Below are 20,070 nucleotides of genomic sequence, written 5' to 3' on the forward strand. Positions count from 1 at the left end.
TTCCGCCACAGCTGGAAGAACGAAGACATTCCCCATTGTGTCCCGTTTTCCTGGATTCTGCAGGACATTTCTGGACACCTACGGTTCCCTGTGGTTTCTGGCTTGGAAAGGAGGTGGCAGATATAATGCACCACTATAAGTGATTTTGAAAACAGTTTCCTCCTTGAGGTGTGAGTGCCCCACACGTGATTCCTGTATTTGGTGGCAAGGTTGGTTTTTGATGGTGGCTCAGAGTAGAGGGAGTTGGAGAGTTTGATGGGGACTCGAGTTGGGATGCCCCTGAAGTTTTGGACCCACTCCCTAATAATTAGAGCCACTAAAAGTTTTTGTTGACAGAGAACACAGTAGAAGTAGATCATTTAATGAAGTCTCATTTATTCTCAGGTGATATTTAAGCTTGATTTGTGTTTTTATATTTTGAACATTTATTTTTTATTTTGACCTTAAAATCACTTTCAGCTCTTCTGCTTAGCTGTCCTGTGCCCTGTGTTACAGTGACGCAGTAGAGTGCAGAGGAGAGGGAGGTCTGGGGGCGGACGGCCCGTGGTGAGCTTGTAAGGAAGGCCGCGTCTGTGCTGACCTGTCAGCTCCAGCTTCCACGGCTCTCTCAGAATGTCCCCTGGGACTCCGCGGTGTTCCCCGTCCTGCTGGACGCGCTCGGGTACCACGCTGGGCCTGCCCCTCTGTCTCCGACCTCCTGCAGCTCCATCACGGTCACTTGCTCCTTCTTTTCTGTTCTGAGTATCAGCCCACACACAAGGTGCTCGATTCCCGGAAACCAGAGCTCATGACGTCACATACCTACAAGCATTGCCCCCGTGTCCCAGGTTAAAAGGAGTGTTTTTAGAGCAGACACTTGGGTTCCTTAGCCGGCCTCCTCCCTGGCATTTCCGGAAAGCTACCTGCCTGGGAGAAGTGGGAAGCCTGGTTTTATGGCCCGAGAGGACCCCATTCATTTGTAAAGTTCCTGTGTGAATAAGGGAAAATGAAAATATCCTAATACTGAACTACTTGTTGTTCTTCTGTGCTCAGTCGAGGGCATTATTTGTTTTCTTTTGAATTAGTCTTTGCTGTAAGAAATCGGAGGCCATTAGGAGTCTTGAAAACCGGTACGGTCTGTGTGTGATTTTTCCAGACTGCTATCTTTCCTGTCATTTAGCAAAAATACGGGAAGAGTTTGGTACAGTTTTATTCCACTTCGAAGCTTACAGCAGTAAACAAGTTCTGTTTGTTTGTTCGGTAAGAAACGCTCCGAGCCTGCTCTAAGCGTATTTTCCCCATTTACGGAGTATCTGCGTCTTTTCTGGTTTGGAAGTAAATGAGAGTTATGCCTTTAGTCCCAAGTCACAGTGTGATTTTGGGAAACATCCTGCTTGGTGTATGCTGGATAGACTGCCCTGTGTAGGGTACATTTTTTTTTTTTTCCTCAGAAAAGGAAAGAGTTTGTTGAATAAAAATACTTATGGGATCATTTAAGTGTTGATGTAAAATGTCATGGGTTTAGTCTCCAGATTTACGTTTTGATGAGCTAAAATAACGAAACAAACAAAGCCAGCCTTTACAAGAAGGCCAGTACAGGGAGGAGCTGAGGCCTGTGGCCGAGGAGGGAGAGGGGGAGCCTGTGCCTGAATCCCGACACGGCAGCTTGGCACGTGTGATCTGGGCGGGTCAGTCGGCCTCAGTGAGCCCTGTTCGCCGTGCGGAATGCAGGCCAGGGATGGTAGCTGCCTCTCGGAGACCGTGTGTGTCGAACGTTTGTTAGCGCAGCAGTGAGCCGGGCATCGACGTTCTTAGCTCACTGAACCTTGCTGCTGTTGTCATCGTGTGTGTGTGTTACAAAACCTGACCGACAGCGTTTCTGAAATGTTGAGTGAAGGGCCCACAGGAATGTGTCTTGAAAAGGTGCTGGTTTCTGTCGTCCTGTCCCATCAAAGAAGCCACAATTTTAAAAAGTACGTAATTGATGAAGATTGATTTTATTCACACCAAATATTTCCCTTAGCTAGACATTAGAAACAAAGTGAGAAATTTAAAAGTAAGCATATTCTCTTAGAATGCGCGCTCAGTATTTCTAGCGTTGTATGACATACTCACCTGAAACTCTTGTACATTGTCCAGAGTTACATTGCTGGACCTCATAATTGCGAAATTAGTGGGGGATGAGCCGCTGACCAAGGATGACATCCCTGTGTTCCTGAGCCATGCGGAGCTGATCGCGAGCACGTTTGTGGACCGGTGCGAGATGCTGTCCAAACTGACGTCGGAGCAGCACGCGGACGGTGAGGTGAGAGAACGGATTCCTGAGTCTTGGACGGGAGAGAGCAGGGGATTTTCTGACCCAGCTAGGCCCTCTCTGAGAATTCTTTTATAAAAGCTTTTAAAAATATCGCTTGACTAATGTGTGGACTGCTGTGGATTGAATGTTTGTGTCCCCTCCCCTCCAAATCCATTGCAGACTTGATGGCCAAGGTGGTGGTCCTAGCTAGTGGCTGGGCCTGTGGGAGGTGAGGAGGTCTTAAGGGGGGAGCCCCCAGGAATGGGATTAGTGCCCTGATAGAGACCCTGCCGTCATCCTCTGCCCCATCACTGCGTGAGGACGCTGAGAGGTCAGCCGTCTGCAGCCTGGAAGAGAGCCTTCATCAGAACCCAGCCGTCATGATCAGGGACTTGGGTCTCCACCGCCTTGAGTGTCGTTTCTAAGCCGCGCAGTCTGTGGTAGTCTGTTACACGGCCCGGATGGGTGAGGACAGTGTCCTTGTTTTAGAACAGTTACGAGAATACGGCAGGGAAACAGCGCCCTTATTCCTGCTGTCCAGAGTTAATGACCTGAAAACAAATTCTTCTTTTTTTTTTTTTTTTCAAGATTTTATTTATTTATTTGACACAGAGAGAGAGAGCACAAGAGGGCAGAGAGGCAGGCAGAGAGAGGGGGGAAGCAGGCTCCCTGCTGAGCAGAGAGCCCGATGCAGGGCTCGATCCCAGGACCCTGAGACCATGACCCAAGCTGAAGACAGAGGCTTAACCCACTGAACCACCCAGCACCCAACCTGAAAGCAAATTCCAGCGAACATGTTTTTCCAGGCAGATAACATCAAATATATATGTTCATCCATGCACACACAAATATATATGTATTAAAAATGAAATCAGGCTGTGCTATTTGTAAGTTTCTGTTTTTTCTTCTCCTGCATGTAATTATGAGGAGAGTAGGCGTTTTGACTGTTCCTTTCATAGTACTGTGCATACAGCAGGCACTTAGTCTTTGCGGAATGAAGTCAGTGTAACATTAAAAGTGAAGAATTTGCCATAGTTCATTTGTCCAGCTGTCAGTTGGACCATCAGGTTGTTCTTATTTCTGTTTCCTGAAGTTAGTGCTACCCTGTATGTCTTGGCAGTTCCATCTTTGTACCTTTCCACCCTTAACTCAGGAGTGCAAGTGCTGGGTGTTAAGGATACATCCAGCTTTGTGTTGTCTTCTTTTTATTTTTATTTTTATTTTTTTGGTAAAGATGTATTTATTTGCGAGACAGAGAGAGTACACACACTTGGGATGGGGGAGGAGCATCTGGTGAGGAGGGAACAGAATCTCAAGCCGACTCCGCGCTGAGCACAGAGCCCGATGCAGGGCTGCATCCCCGGACCCTGAGATCATGACCTGAGCCGAAATCAAGAGTCGGATGCTTAACTGATTGAGCCACCCAGGCGGCCCAGGGTATATCCAGTATTAAAGCTTAAGGTATACATTTCTAAACTGCCTTCCAGAATGTTTGTTTCTTCTGTCAATATAGGACGTTCCTGATCATACACCATCCTGTAATTATTCTATTTTATTTTCCTCGAGGCCACCTTGGATTAGTCCAGTCTTTACCAAGGCGATGGAAGCATTGATAATCCTTCACACTTGAGAAATTCTCATGATTTTTGTCCGTCCCATCCCCCTTCCCTTCCGTCTTCAAGTTAGAACGGTTCTGTGTCTGGAAAGTGGCGCAGCAGTAGAAAGGAAGGGGTTTGTGATGCGACAGCAGAGAGGAATCACGAGCTTCCGGCCCGAGATTAGCCAGACCCGAGAACGTATCTTACGATTCCATCTCCAAAATTCTGTGGCAGGCGAAACTCACTGATGTGAACAAAGCAGGTCTGACGTCCCCTGAGGCTGGAGGGGAAGGGGTGGATTTGATGTGAAGGATATGAGGTATGTCTTGAGTAAGAGAAAAGTGTACGTAGCTGCGTACCTCGACAAAACCGCACGGCGCGCTCGAGATGGCCGTGTTTTATTGCATGTGGACTGGATCGCGCTAACACCGATAAAAAACATTTCTGTGCTGATGGGAGTGGCAGGTGGAGAGCGACTCATGTGGGGTGGGGAGACGGGAGGGGCTGCCCTTCTGTGGGGCCATCCACTGTCTCCGGATCGGTTCATGTTTTCTAGATCCGTGTGTGTGATGCCGTGAACGGTTCGCTCCCTCTGCGTGCAGCCCATGCTTGCGACTCTGGTGGTAGATCTTCTCTGTGACTGTACCTTTTTCCCAGCGACTTTGCCCTGGGTGTTCTGTACCTCGTCCTGCAGACCACGTTGGGTCTCGCGGACAGAGCTGGTGTTTGCCTTCTCGTTTCTGTGACAGGAGCGCACACGCCTTGGCTCACAGGAGCCTTTCCTTTCTGGAGGTGGATTTGCCTCCGTTTCCAGCAGGAGGAGCAGTGAGCTGTGCTTCAAAAAGTTGTAAAAATTAATTCTCTAGGAGACAGAAAAGGAAGTAAAACTTGCTACTTGTTAAACTATAGCTGTAAACTTTTTCAGGGCCCTGGTATTTGCTGTATAGATGACTACAGTAATATAAGAAGAAATTACCTAATGGAACTTTGTATATGGAGGAAAATTTGTATTTTCTTTCAAGCAGTTTTTTTTTTCTCTAAAATGGGAAGAATTACTGTATATTAATAAATAGAAAATTTTAGGCAGTTTTCTTTTGAAAAGCCCAGAGAGTTCCCCCCCTTTTTTTTTTTTTAAGATTTTATTTATTTATTTGACAGAGAGATCACAAGTAGGCAGAGAGGCAGGCAGAGAGAGAAGGGGAAGCAGGCTCCCTGTTGAGCAGAGAGCCCGATATAAGGCTCAATCCCAGGACCCTGAGATCATGACCTGAGCCGAAGGCAGAGGCTTTAACCCACTGAGCCACCCAGGCGCCCCGAGAGTTCACTTTTTAAAAAATCATTGATCGGGTGCCTGGGTGGCTCAGTCGGTTAAGTGTCTGCCTTAGGCTCGGGTTGTGGTCCCGGGGTCCTGGGATTGAGCCCTGCGTCGGGCTCCCTGCTTGGTATAGAGTCTGCTTCTCTCTCTCCTGCTGACCCTTCCCCCTGGTCACGCTCTCACTCTCACTTCTCTCAAATGAATAGAAAAAATTTTAAAAATTGATTGGTCTATATAGTCATGACCTGGACATGTTAGTATATATGTGTTCTCCTTTCAGTCAGATGTTTTTAAAAAAGCCACAGTCGGGGTGCCTGGGTGGCTCAGTGGGTTAAGCCGCTGCCTTCAGCTCAGGTCATGATCTCAGGGTCCTGGGATCGAGCCTCACATCGGGCTCTCTGCTCAGCAGGGAGCCTGCTTCCTCCTCTCTCTCTCTCTGCCTGCCTCTCTGCCTACTTGTGATCTCTCTCTCTCTCTGTCAAATAAATAAATAAATAAAATCTTTAAAAAAAAAAAAAATGCCACAGTCTCTTTAAGGTGACTTCTCACCTCGGTATTTAAATGTACCATATACCCAGCGGTCTCCTGGAGCCGGCCCGGACGGGCTGACCGAGAGTCAGTTAATATTCAGAAATCCGTGAGCTGACTGTTGAACTCCTGGTAGCCTGAGACCCGCCGTGATGGGAGTGTGTCTGCGGCGGGAGTCCGCAGCGGCTGCCGATCAGCGCTCCGTGCTCCTGCCTCCTCTTCCCTCTCCCCACAGCCAGCAGAACGGCAAACCTCTCGCTTACCCAGTTGTGATGTCCCTAGGACAGTATACCTAGTAAGGGTCCCATGAGGCCGTGACCAAAAAACTAGAGTGAAAATGTCTCGGGGTCATCTGTTGCGTATTTGCGTAATCATTTGGCTTTAAAATCCCGAGACTTGTCCTCAGTCTTCCTTAATAGAAACAGTTTTGGGTCCTCACATGAACGTGTGTGTCTCTGGCTTTGGTATTTTTGGGTACTTGTTTCCAGTGTCTGAGAACGTTGTCGTCGGTGCGAAGGCGCTTCTTATCCTGTAGGACTTAGGGTTCAGTCCAGCTTTACCTTGAGTCTTAGTCCTGTCACTCGCAGGGGGCATGGCCTTTCCTCTGGAAGTTAAATAAATTCTTTTTCGTTCTGTAGTTTCTCGTATTCATCTGTTAACGAGAATTATCCTCAGGTGGGGGGGGGGGTGGTTCACTCTTTTATTCCATGCAGTGCCTAACTTACGTTGTAGTATCTGTAGTATCTGTTAACATAGTATTTAATAAATACTTGTGGAATAAGAAAGGGTAATCTTTCATCCCACAGACCGATAAGAGATTAAATATTTGTATTGTGCAAATAATATTTGCTTATTAAATACAAAAAATTCACACTGAAGTCAGTGAAACAAAAGTCCTCATTCCCGTCCAACCCCTGTGTGTTTTCTGTGGACATATCAATATATACGTTTTTATCTCAGAGATTTTTGTAAGTACACACCTGTTTTTTGGTTCATTTCTTCTTCTTTTTCTTCTTCTTCTTTTTTTTTTTTTAAAGATTTTATTTATTTGTTTGACAGACAAAGATCACAAGGAGGCAGAGAGGCAGGCAGAGAGAGAGAGGAAGCAGGCTCCCCGCTGAGCAGAGCCCAACTCAGGTCTCAATCCCAGGGCCCTGAGATCATGACCCGAGCCGAAGACCGAGGCTTAACCCACTGAGCCACCCAGGCGCCCCTCTTTTTATTTTTTTTAACAATACTTTTTTTTATTCTTCAACTTCTTGTTTTACCTAGCCTGAAGTGTCTCATACATCTTTCCACTTTAACACATGATGGTGCCTTCATCTCCTTCTCCCTCACAGTTGAGCAGAATTCCACTGGACAGAGGAGATAGAATTTTCTTGTTTGTTCTCTGTCGCCGTACACTTTAATTGCTGCCAGGGTTTTTCCTCAGACCTTTACAAGTAATGCTGTAGCGTGGAAATCTTTGCAGTTTGGGGCAGGTAAATCTGGAATTGTAAATTCCCGGATGTTGAATCACTGAGTCAAAGAGTCTGTTTATTTAAAATGTTTAGAAATACTTGTAAATGCCAGACAAAAGAGCATGGGAGTATATGGGTTTACAGCCTCTCCCTAATCTGATTTAATTCCCATTTCTCTGTAACTGTGTTTTCAGTATCCAGCATGTTAATTGGTTTTTCATGTTAGGTTACCTTCTAAAATACATTTAATAATGTTTTTGTTATATATACAGGAAACTTCCCCCCCATAGTTAATTTTTTGTTTGAATTTACTTATGGTATCCTCAGCCTTTTAGAAGTTTATATTTTGGTCTTCAATTTGTTAGGCTTACCAACTTTATCCTTATGGTTTCTGAAGTTTTTTACATATTCTGTAAAACCATCTTCACTTAGATTGTGGAAATATGCCCCTGTATGTGCTCATCCTTTTAGTACTTGATCCACATTTTTAACTGAATTTCTTTTTGAGCAAGGAGGGAAGTATAGATCCAGGTTCTGTCTTTGGATGATTCAAGATTCTATAATCTTTGGTCAAGGACCACTTGGGTTTGAATCCCGATTTCCTCTATTACTGGTATGTGACCTTGGAAGAGTTGCTTGTCCTCTGTGCCCAGCTTCTCTGCACAGAGAATGTATTAGTACATTCTAATGAACTAATGAGTACGTTAATAGCAGTAATAGTGATGAATAGTATTTTGACGTAAGCATTTACTACACTGATCGGTACCTGGTTAGCGCTCCCCAAATGGTAGCTGTTAATTGTTATGTCAATACCGTTTAGTGAGTAATCTCATCCTTTCCACTGTTTTTTAATGCCGCCCTTGTCATATATTACATTCTTGTATGTTTGGGGATCCATTTCTGTGTTCTGATGTTTTACAAAGAGAACCAGTGAGATACTAATAGCTATCAGAGAATTCTGAGAGCCGCGTGTTTATATGCAATGAAAGAATGCCGGAGTGACGTGACTGACAGGTGCGAATGCTGGTCTGTGCACAAGGCAGGAATTAATTGCATTCCAGCCAGACCCAAGGAATCCGTGTTTCTGTGAACAAGAGTCATTTGCACCGTTATCACTTTTTTACAACTTCGAATATTGTAAAATTGTTTAAAGACTCCAAAGGGGAAAGTTAACCCAGACGGATGATCTAGACAGGAGACTAATCTTTTTCCCCCCTTTTCTGCCCGCTGTAGAGCCTCATTCCTTTGATGTGCCTGTGTCTGTTTCCCCAGTGCCCAATTTAATGACTACAGTTGTGTGATACTTAACAAATACTAGAAGGGCATCTCAAATATTCCCCTTAGGTTTCAAGAGAATCATTTTCCTGGCTTCTTTTTTCATTGTTGGTTTCCAGATGCTCCTTAGGAATACATTATTAATAAAGGGATTCTAATAATTAAGATTGGGAATGTGTTAGGTGGAACTAGATTAATTTATAGAATTTAGGAGCTGTAAGGAAACATCTACGTGATCCTTCCAACTCTCTGATTTTATTCTTACCTTCTTATCATGGAAGATTTCAAGCAGACTAAGCGAGAAAAGCATCCTGAACCCCGTCCGCCATGTCAGTTCATTACCACTCTTGTTCTGTCTGTGATCCTAGCCTGATCTTGTGGTAACTGCCCTGGATTGAAGCAAAATTTGGGCATGTCTCATCAGTGCATTATTTTATATGTATCTTTAAAGAAGATGAGGAGTCACACCCAAGTCAACTATAAGCACACCTAAAAAATTAGCAGTATAATTATAACATCAAGTAAACAACACTCAGATTTTCCCCCATCATCTAGTAGTTTTGCTCAAGTTCATTTCTTTTTTTTAAAGATTTTATTTATTTATTTGACAGAGAACGCAAGTAGGCAGAGAGGCAGGCAGAGAGAGAGAGAGAGAGAGAGAGAGAGAGAGAGAAGCAGGCTCCCTACGGAGCAGAGAGCCCGATGCAAGGCTCAATCCCAGGACCCTGAGATCATGACCTGAGCCGAAGGCAGCGGCTTAACCCACTGAGCCACGCAGGCGCCCCTGCTCAAGTTCATTTCTTTGAAGCAGGATACCAACAGAGGCCATGCGTTACAGTCGGTGGTCGTGTCCCAAATGCCCATTCATGTGTATATGTTCCACTCTTGCCGGCTCCTTCTGGTTTTCTCTCCTTTTTTCTTCTGCTAGCGTGTTTATTGAAGAACCTGGGTCGTTTTTCCTGGAGTTTTCTGCAGTGTGAATTCTGATTTTATCTCCATGGTGGTGTTTAACACATTCCTCTGACTGATGATAATAATTCCAGAGAGCCTGTTCACATCTGGGTTAGGTTTTCATGTCTTTTTTTCCAGTAATGTTGTATTGTTGGTGATACATGCTTTCATCAAGAGGCAGGTAACGTCTGGTTTATCTTTTGTGATGTTACCTGGATTAATTCATTCTTTGGGGGGTTGTGGAATGATGGTATTTTGACTCTTAGCATTTACAAACTTCTCCTAATCAACTGTTAGGTTGTACAAGGTATAATCTGATTCCCAGTCTTATAAGTAGTGAGTTGGTTTTACGACATCAGCTATGAGGTGGTATTGTTTGGATTTCTTTTTTTTTTTTTTTAATATTTCATTTATTTATTTGACAGACAGAGATCACAAGTAGGCAGAGAGGCAGGCAGGGAGAGAGAGGAGGAAGTAGACTTCCTGCTGAGCAGAGAGCCCGACGCGGGGCTGGATCCCAGGACCCTGGGATCATGACCTGAGCTGAAGGCAGAGGCTTTAACCCACTGAGCCACCCAGGTGCCCCGGTTTTGTTTGGATTTCATCGCTGTTGTGATGTCATAGTTTTAAAACTGCCTGATTTCCTTTTTTATTTTTTTAAGATTTATTTATTTATTTTAGACAAAGAGCAAGAGCATGAGAGCGGAAATGACTCCCCGCTGAGCATGGAGCCAGCTGTGGGGCTCCATCCCAGGACCCTGAGATCGTGACCTGAGCCAAAACCAAGAGTTGGACGCTTAACCGACCTAGCCACCCAGGCACCCTTGAAACCACTTGATTATTTTCAGTCCGTTTCAGTTGTAATTCTCCCTCGTGTTCTCATGCGCCATTGCCAGCCGGTGCCTCCTCAGTCTGCCTCTGGCCTCTGGTTCCTTCCAGTGTGATCCTGATCGTCTTTATCGCCCGTTTGCTGTCCGGCGTGACAGGGTGTCCAGGATCCCATGACACGTATTCTGACCTAGCTCTACAGCCACCAGCCATTCTTGGAGGGGGCATGGCATCCACAGGTGCCAGTCTGGGCAGCTGACTGGGCAGCCCATTCACAGAGGGGGTGCTGATGCTGCGCGACGTCTGTGGGTTTGCTCAGGAGTCCTCTGAATGGGGCTCCGATCTCCACCTTCTCATCTGGACATTTCCCTTAACTCATTCATGAGCAAGTGAAAGCTACAGTAAAATTAAAGATACAGGGCATTAAAAATGTGTGTTGTGGGGCACCCTGGTGGCACAGTTAGCTGAGCGTCTGACTCTTGATTTTGGCTCACGTCATGACTGCTGGGTCATGGGATCGAACCCCATGTCAGGTTCCGCACTCAGTGCAGAGTCTGCTTGGGACTCTCCCTCTCCCTTGGACTCGCTCTCTCCCTCTAAATAAACAAACAAACAAACAAACAAATAATTTTGGTTTTTTTGTTTGTTTGTTTTTTTTTAAAGATTTTATCCATTTACTTGACAGACAGAAATCACAAGTAGGCAGAGAAGCAGGCAGAGAGAGAGGAGGAAGCAGGCTCCCCGCTGAGCAGAGAGCCCAACGCGGGGCTCGATCCCGGGACCCTGGAATCATGACCTGAGCCGAAGGCAGAGGCCTTAACCCACTGAGCCACCCAGGTGTCCCACAAACAAATAATTTTTAAGATATGTTGTTTGTTGTGTTTTCTTTTGAGATTTCAGAAAGGTAGATTAGAATATTACCTTCAAATCTCATAACTGGAGAATAGTAAGTAGAGGCTTAGAATTAACTAAAGGAAATAGTTTATTTTTCTTTTGAAGAATGTTATCTTTATGACCTGAATTTATAGCATCTACCACATTTTGCCAAATAATGTGCAATTTAAAAATGAGGGTCGAAATCTGTACAAAATTGGATTTTACCACTTTCTTCAGATTACCTAACGCCGTGTAGTTGGTCGTTTCTAGTTCATTTGGTCCATTGATGATCAATTATTGAGTAGTCACATGAACTAACATTTTCAAATAACGTTATCTTCTCCAGCCTTGTAAGATACTGTATAAAGGTTTATATTTATCCAGAAATAATGCGCGTTCTTGCCACCAGAGTTCTTTCAACCACAGCATTTTACAGGATTCCTGTGGACAAGAAATTAATGTATTTCATGGGCTAGTTGAATCTTTAAAGTAGAATTTGCTTGCTGGGAATGCTTTAAAAAGAAAGTATTTGCATAAATGTTATGTACATAACTAGTAATTTTGAACGTTTATTCCACTGTTGGAAGGTATTTTTGCTTGAATAAGAACTTTTCTGACTCCTCACTCCAAGAAGACACATAATGACACATAATCTCGCGTTCTTGATGGCAGATGTTGCTGTTAGGAAAAATAATCGTTCACATACAGATTTAATACTTGTGTTTCGTTCTTGGTCGTTTTGTTTTCTCTCGTTGGATGCTTCTTTCCCGGCACCAACTCTTCAATATTTTTCATAATATTCCTTTCTTTCACCGTTACCGATAACAGTTGCAGATCATTTCACTTGACTTAAAAGTCATGCTTTCTATTTTTAGGAGGCGTTGGCCACAATCCGGCTTCTTGATGTCTTGTGTGAAATGACCGCGAATACTGATCTGCTCAGTTATCTGCAGGTTTTTCCTGGCTTGCTGGAAAGAGTGCTTGGTGAGTGAAGTATTCCACCTGCTATTATTTGTAATTAAGGAATCTTTGGCTTGTCATGCTGAAATGTAAGCCCAAACACAGATCCTTAATTTTCGGTGTATTGGTATATTTTTGAGATTTTTTTTTTTTTTATTTTTTAATTTTTTTGATGGGAGGGAGGAAGAATCACTGTTTTGATCCCAGCTGTGGCTTCTGCCACTTACCTGCCATCAGGATGCCTGACCAGTAGATGGGAATACTGATGCCTGTTACACACGGTGTACGTTGTGGACGTTTCCTTAGTCGTGTTGTGGCGACGTGGTAGGAGGGTAATGATGGTGGAGGACGGTTGGGGATGGCGATGGTTTCCGCAGGGATGATGGTGATTTTTATATTCGTTTTCCAAATTCGTTAAGTTTATTTTTCCCAGTTACTTTTTTTTTTTTTTTTTAATATTTTATTTATTTATTTGTCAGAGAGAGAGCGAGCGAGAGCGAGCACAGGCAGACAGAGTGGAAGGCAGAGTCAGAGGGAGAAGCAGGCTCCCTGCGGAGCAAGGAGCCCGATGTGGGACTCGATCCCAGGATGCTGGGATCATGACCTGAGCCCCCCAGGCATCCCCCCAGTTTCTTTTATAGAGCACAAAGGAGAGTGCCTTACACATAGTGATTATGTATTTGGTTCTTAACCATTGGTTGGCATACCATCTTTGCTAAAAAGCTATTTGCAAAATAATTCAAGTAGAACCTGTTCTTGTGGTTAGCCATGCTTATGGTGTTGTTATTCACTGTTTGCTATTTTTTTCCTTTAAAAAGGGATTATACTTGTTGTGGAGATGGGTATGCTAAGAATGGTGAATTTGTATTGAGGTGGGTAGATGACTCAGCAGTGAGCTATAGCAGATGTTGAGACTCTCGTGTCAGTGTTGTATTCTGAGGGTGGTGCTTTTAGTGGTAATTAAAATGAAACACCACAAACCCTGGGAAACAGAATCTTTTTAGAAAAACGTGTGCTTGGAGCCAGGGCAGACAGTTGTCTTCCCAACTCCGCCAGATTACTGACTTCTCTGAGCTTGATTTCTTCATTATAAAATTGGGAAAATGATACTTGCATTTTTTGTTTTTTTAAGATTTTATTTATTTATTTGTCAGAGAGAGAGAGTGCACAAGCAGGGGGAATAGCAGGCAGAGGGAGAAGCATACTCCCTGCTGAGCAAGGAGCCCGATGAGAGACTTGATCCAAGGACCTTGGGATCATGACCTGAGCCAAAGGCAGACACATAACCAACTTGAGCCCCCCAGGCATCACAATACTTGCATTTAATAGGTTTGTGAGGGTGCTAAATGAGAAAACGTGGAAACACTTAAACACAGCTTCTGGAAGATGATCTATTTTCAAATGCTGTCTGGAGACATTTCATAGAGCATAATATTGTTACTTCTTTCAAATATAGCTAGAATAGATTTAGGGAGAGTACATGTTGCCTTTCAGTTATCTGGACAATGAGAAACAAAAAGCAACCTACTTCTTGGTTTCTGTCCTACAGCTCATTACAGAATAGGTACTGATTGTATTTTAGATGTAGTTGACTGTAGTTCTCACCTGAGTTCCTTCATAAAGAATTTGGGATTGGAAACCTGTTTATAAGAAAGATTGCAGAAGGCACCTGGGTGCCTCAGTCACTTAGGTATCTGGCTTTTGGTTTTGGCTCAGGTCATGATCTCCTGGTTGGGGGATCGAGCCCCTGTGTTGGGCTCTGTAGCTCAGTGGGAAGTCTGCTTCCCCCCTGCCTCCCCCTCGCGCATGCACATGCAAGCGCATACACACTCTCTCTCTTTCTCTCCCTCTCTCTCCTCTCTCAAATAAATAAATAAATAAACAAATCTTTAAAAAAAGAAAGAAAGATGGCAGGAAACTTTCACCTAACTTTTTTCTTTGTGGATAAATAAAGTCCAAGTTGGGATAATCGTTACGGCTTATCACCCCAAAATCAGAGTCATGAAAAAATTTCAAGCAAAAGAAGAGTTTTCTAATCATTAAAGGTATTCCACCTTTATTTTATCTCCGTTCATTGATATAAGTTAGATTTGTATCTGGAAAATCGGTACAAAATACTAAAAATTTTCTTACGGAAAATAAAGCTTCCTGTTTTCGTTACAGATCTCTTGCGACTGATTCACGTAGCTGGCAATGACTCCGCAAGCATCTTCAGTAGCAGTGGCTGCATAAGGGCGGAGGGTGACATCTCCAGTGTGGGGGAGGGGTTTAAGTCTCATCTCATTCGACTGATCGGAAATCTATGTTACAAGAATAAAGACAACCAAGACAAGGTAAGATGATTTCTCAGCATGTGACATAGACATATGGCTTTGTTGAGAATATGGTATTTAGAATTTAGACTATATCCATTTTTTGGAATGAATGTTTTTGAGTGTTCAGAAGGTAGCTTAAAATAATATGTATGTGCACACATTCCCACAGATACGCATCCTAGGTCACATTTGTTTATATCAGGGTTTGTATTTTTGTAATTTTGCATTATATTTTCCCGTCTCCTTTCTCCTAAATTGTCAGTGTGTGTCCTAAGCTGGTGCATTTAAACACATTCTTAAATCATGTAGAGAACAGTGAATAAAAACAGGTAGTTGAAGTGCCTAGAAATTTTCAAACACATGGTAGACATTTCATAAATAGTAGTTATTATGGACCATTATCTTAATCAAAAAACAAACAAAACTTTAATCGTGACCTACCCTTAATGGATCATAGCAAATAAGCATTTCTTTCTCTTTTGAAATTGATATACTATTTAAGTATTGAATCTTTGGAAACTTAGTGGACTGCCATTGGAAGCCTCTGTTGTGCTGAATAGCTTAGAGCTCGCTAGACTGAAGATGTGAGAAGGTGATGAACAAGATGGCAGGAGAATTGGACCACATGCTTCACACTAAACTAACTAGCCTACCTGTATTTTCCTCATGTTTTTCTTCGGGCAGCATTTGTTTTGTTTCATCAAATATCAAATGCGTGTGTGGCAGATCCTGTTTTTCCAAGACGGCAGCAAGAACGGGCCTGCAGCGTGGCTTTGCCGTCCTCTCATCGAGGATTAGCATTTGTTTCTCCATTTTCTTCAGTCTGGAGGGCTAAACTTCTGTTTTGACTAGTCACATGTGCTGAGAGTGATCTTGTATCGTTTCTGAGAGAGCCTGGACTGGTCTGGCATATTCCATTTCTAGCCTCGTCAAAGCCGGCTAACCGTGTCAGATGTGTAGATCCCCAGAGATCTCTGTGCTGTGATTTGCTCAGTCTGCATGGCGGAATGAGGAGAGAGAGAGAGCCGTGACAGGGAACACCAAGGCCGTGGGCCTGTGAGCAGGAGACCGACTTGGAAGTTTTTTGAATAGTTGTGCAGTTCCTTAGTTTTCCTAGTTGCACGGCTGATGCCACATGAATCGGCGACGGCCTGCCTGGGAGCACCCTTTCTGAATTTGTGACCCACAAGATTGTGAGGGGTAGTCCCAGATCAGGGGGAAAAATGTCGTGTGGGTTCTGTAAGGACCATGTGATGGTCCTGTAAGCTGCTGTTGGACTGCACCTTCCCTGCAAATGATAATTCTAAACTCTGAACAAAAGACAGCAGTATGAAGATAATCAAATTTGACATGAACAGGCAGATTTTGGAATTGAATCGCCCCTCAGAAGAAGGCAGGGGCATAGTGTGTTTACCGTGTAGGGCACTTAAAACTCTTAATAGAGAAAATCCGCACTCCCTTCATCCTAAAGAAGTAATGGCAGTTTGGAGTTAAGCACTACTATTGGAAAGTGAAGGAGGGACCGTGGGAAGGAGAAAGCAAGCTCCAAATTCTGTGTATCAGTTGTCTGAATCCATGCCTGATGCCTGAACCATGCACATAGGGCAGGATCCAAGCAGCTAAGCTAAGGATGAAATAATTCTCCTGAGTTTTGAGCTGCCACACCAGAGTTGACCATGTAATTGCACCCAAAAATGCTAAAATAAAAATATCAACCTATTTTAAGGAATATAAGAGAATCCAGAGTTCCCCCAGCATAGCATTCACAATGTCCAAGGTACCATTCAGGCTTACTCTAGGCGCGGGCAGATATGAGCCATTCTCCAAGAGAAAAAAGACAATCAGCAGAGACTACAGCGACGCAGAGGCTGGTTTAGGGGACAAAGATTTCAAAGCAATTGTAACTAAGCTCGAGGATATAAAGGAAGGTATGCGTCTAATGAACGAAAAGATAGCGTAAGTCAGCAGAGAGATAGACACCAAAAAGAGAACCAGATGGAACGTCCTAGAACTGAAGAATACCGTATCCAAAACAAAATTTAGAAATTTTACTGATCTGTTTGACAACTTAGTAGAGATGGCAGAGTGAAGAGTCGGCGTGCTTGGAGACGGGACAGTAGGAATCACCCAGTTGGAGAGCAGAGAGAAGACTGGAAATCCAGCGGTCATCTTTAGGTGCTGACATTTGGAGATGGGTGTGTTGTGCAGCCTTTGAGGGCAGGACACGGCCCAGAACCAAATGCCAGAGAACATGCTCTGAGGTGTGTACCGGTTCGACGCCTCTGCATTTTCAAGCAGGCATGAGTGGAAGACTACTAATCCCCTCCCCAGCCTGGAAAATTACTGGACCGATTTTTCTAAGAGAAAGTTGATAGAGAATAAAACACTTTGCCTTTTTAATGGCCAAGACTGCCTTTCTTGAGGATCACAAAAGAGGTGGTTTTTCTTGTGTTTAACTATTCTTTTGTTGCTAATTTGGATTGGCCTCTTATAGGAACAATATGTAGTAACCCTTAAAAGGCTTATGAAATAACTCACCAAAGTCAGGATCGGGTTGCGCCGTGAGTAAATACGGAGTGTGGCCAAGGGCTGCTCTGGAGAGGTCATCGGGGCTCACAGGAAGTCGGGCTGTGTTCCTTCACGTGTGCCATTGCTAATAGCGCTGCTGATTTCTGAGCAAACATTCTCGAAGGTATGAAGACGTTCATTCTTTGAGTTTATGAATGCCTCTGTTTCTCCTCCTCTCTTACCTGTGCCAACAAAATCCTCATTCTGGCTGGCTGTGACAGACCTTGCCCTTGCCCATTGTTGCCTCAAAGGATAGAGGTCATGTGCCCTAAAGATGACTTTAGTTACGATTTTAGAGAAATGGATGATAGTGTAGTGCAGTCTTTCTCACCAGGCTGTTAATTCTCATTGTATTGTCCAGATGACTGTTCCACTTCTACCCAGATTTGTGCCCAAAGGGGAATTTGGCTCTGTCTCTGCTCTAAGACTAAAGATTTGAGTTCGGGGGATTTCGTATCCTCTAAACAGATTCGGTTCATCCTTCACCCGGGAGGAGGGTCTGAAGACCTGTTTCGTGTTTATTACTACATCCCAGGGTTGTGGATAGCGACTTACATGTGTTATCAACTTGGGTCTTTATATCAGCTGTGGGAAGCAGGTTCTGCCAACCACGTCCAGGAGAGGCTGTCAAGTGTCAGGTGAGTTGAATTGTTCCAAGGAGAATTGAGATTTGTCCGACTGAGCTCCTGGGCCTGTGCTCTCCCCAGTGGACCACGGTGCCTCATTCAGGAGTTTCTCGGGGGGTTTCGAGGAAGAGGAGGTCAGCAGACTTCCCGATCAACTTCCCACCAAAGATGCTAGAGGCCGGTGTATCTGTGTCTACGAGGCTAGCCAGGCCCCTTCTGCCCGCTCTGGGTTCAAGTCTGGCACTGCTGGGTAATCACATCTCTGTCTCTGACTCATCCGTTCGTTAGATGTGCGTGTTCCCAGCTCTGGGGGTCTTTTGATGGAGAAGACAGACCGGTATCTCTTCCTCTGAAGCTTTCACTGAAGGAGCACCTGGGGACTATCCTTGCCTCTCTGAACTAGGATCCCAAGATGACTGACTGATTGTCCTAGATCTTCGTGCACTCCCAGTTGCTCTGAGGTTTGATCAGAAGCCGTCTGAGCCCAGCTGGGTCTCTGGGCTTGTCTTTGTCCCTTCATTCATTTCATCGGAAGTGGTACCCACCTACTGGATGGCGCCCCGTACGGCTGGGTGGCCCTTTCCCTGGTACAGAGGATTAGTTTCCCTGTTACATCCGCATTGGTTTCTTGGAGCCTTAGGATGTCTCCATGGAAAGGTCTGGAAAACTGCCATCATTTTCTAAATGAGGAAACCGTGGCTCAGAGAACCTGTGATTTAGTATTCCGTTGGTGTTTATTGAATGGGAACCACTGCTCTGCCTTCCCTGGGGGAGACCAGAGTCACTGTAGTCAGCCCGTCAGAGAAGAGCGGGTGAGTGGTGTCCTCGGGGCAGGCTGGGCCAGCAGCAGCCCCCTCGAAGCAAGGACGGGGGCTGGCCTGCACCATCATGATAGGACGGGTGATAAGCCCCCTTGTGCGTTTGTGTCTTGGGGCTGTATTTAAGAGAGTCAGATGTTCCTGGCCTCAGATGAAAAGTCTGCCTCAGGAAGTTACTTCCCCGTCCTCCCATGGATCGTCCACTCTTAATTCTGCACACGTGATGAATCGTAGTGTTTCCTGGATTGTAAAGGAGTAGCCGGACTTCCCTTTCCCAGGTCATAGTAGGGAGCCGTTCCCAAACCCTTGGTGGCTTCTATTCTTACCTTGCTTTTTGTGCTCGGCAAAACACAGTATTTCCTTGCTACATCTGTACTGATTAGTTTACTTTTAAACCTTTGTGGACCTGAAATGGAGATTCTGTTTTGGTTTCTATTGTAAGCAGCACATGGGTATTAATGCTGTAAACACCAAGAAAGCATTCTTTGGCTTCCTCTTTGTTAGCGTAAGGAATGCATGGTGTGCTTTTTTTTCCCCTTCTTCTTTCCTTTGCTATGGTCAGAAATGCTTTGAGTGCATTCTTGATGAGAAGAAAACCCCAACATGGTTGCTGTTTTTTTCCATTAAAGTTGATTGCATTTTTTTTTTTCCAAAGCAGATAGACCAATGAGCTAGTTTGTCTACCTTCATTTCTCCCGCAAAGAAACTGTATTGATTTATAAACTGGGCCACAGTTTGAATTATTCCGTCCATTCTGCCAAAAGTTTTGTGGAAATGCTGCTCAGTTTCTTCTTTTCCTTCTCCCCCTCCCCGGCAGAGAAGATACCCAGCATTCACACGTACGTTCGATCCCATGTGTTCAGACATATGCACACAGTGAGCTTTCATTACATCCGTGACTGCATTTTAAAAATAAGTCTGTAGTGTTCGGAAAAGTTCAGATGTGAAGGCCGGAAACTGTGTTTGGCCAATTCTGAGTCCCAGCTCAGAATTAACTATTACGAAGGTAGGTTTCATTGATATACATGAAAAAATCTCTAATATATTTTTCATTAAAATGTTTGGCCCATTATTCCTAACATCTAAATTGTGCCTCCCACATCGTTGGCATTCAGTAGATTTTTCTTGCGTGCAAATTTATTTTAAAAATATTTGTGGAGGGGTGCCTGGGTGGCTTTGTCTGTTAAGCTTCTGCCTTTAGCTCAGGTCATGATCACAGGGTTCTGGGTTCGAGTCCCCACACAGGACTTCCTGCTCAGCAGGGAGCCTGCTTCTCCCTCTCTTGTTCCTCTTTGCATGTGATCTCCCTCTCTCTCTCTCAAATAAAGAAATAAAATCTTTGAAAAAATGAAAAATAAAAGGTTTGTTGAGTGTCCACTCTGTACTGAACATAGTTTCTCTTCAAGGAGTGTATATTTTACTATAAAATTTCTTTACTGTGTTTGCGAACAGAGACGTAGTAAAAAGAAAATACCTTTCCAAATGAAAGGCAATGTTCCTCTAAATTTGGGGTTCTATAATTATTTTTGAAGATCCTTTATGTTTACGATATATTCGAGGATACTCTAGCTTACTGTAATTTGCCTTATTTTTATTTGACTTATTTGACCACATCTATATTTTAGACTCTAAGAACGTCTACCTAGCGTAGTATTTCTAAGGAGTTAGACGGTACGT

At 44.1% G+C, this 20,070-nt stretch overlaps 1 protein-coding gene across 3 annotated transcripts in view; it reads left to right on the forward strand.

Annotated features, from left to right (window-relative positions):
• Positions 1-20,070, forward strand: part of ATXN10 (ataxin 10) — a 159,392-nt gene that overhangs the window by 57,714 nt on the left and 81,608 nt on the right. For all 3 annotated transcript variants that reach the window (XM_059187268.1, XM_059187269.1, XM_059187270.1), the window contains exons 7-9: positions 2,119-2,284; positions 11,982-12,090; positions 14,230-14,399. In XM_059187268.1, the coding sequence (XP_059043251.1) occupies positions 2,119-2,284; positions 11,982-12,090; positions 14,230-14,399 (445 nt within the window). The remainder of the gene's footprint in view (positions 1-2,118; positions 2,285-11,981; positions 12,091-14,229; positions 14,400-20,070) is intronic.

The sequence above is a fragment of the Mustela lutreola genome, chromosome 8 (genome assembly GCF_030435805.1).
Source record: "Mustela lutreola isolate mMusLut2 chromosome 8, mMusLut2.pri, whole genome shotgun sequence".
Classification (NCBI taxonomy): Eukaryota; Metazoa; Chordata; class Mammalia; order Carnivora; family Mustelidae; genus Mustela; species Mustela lutreola.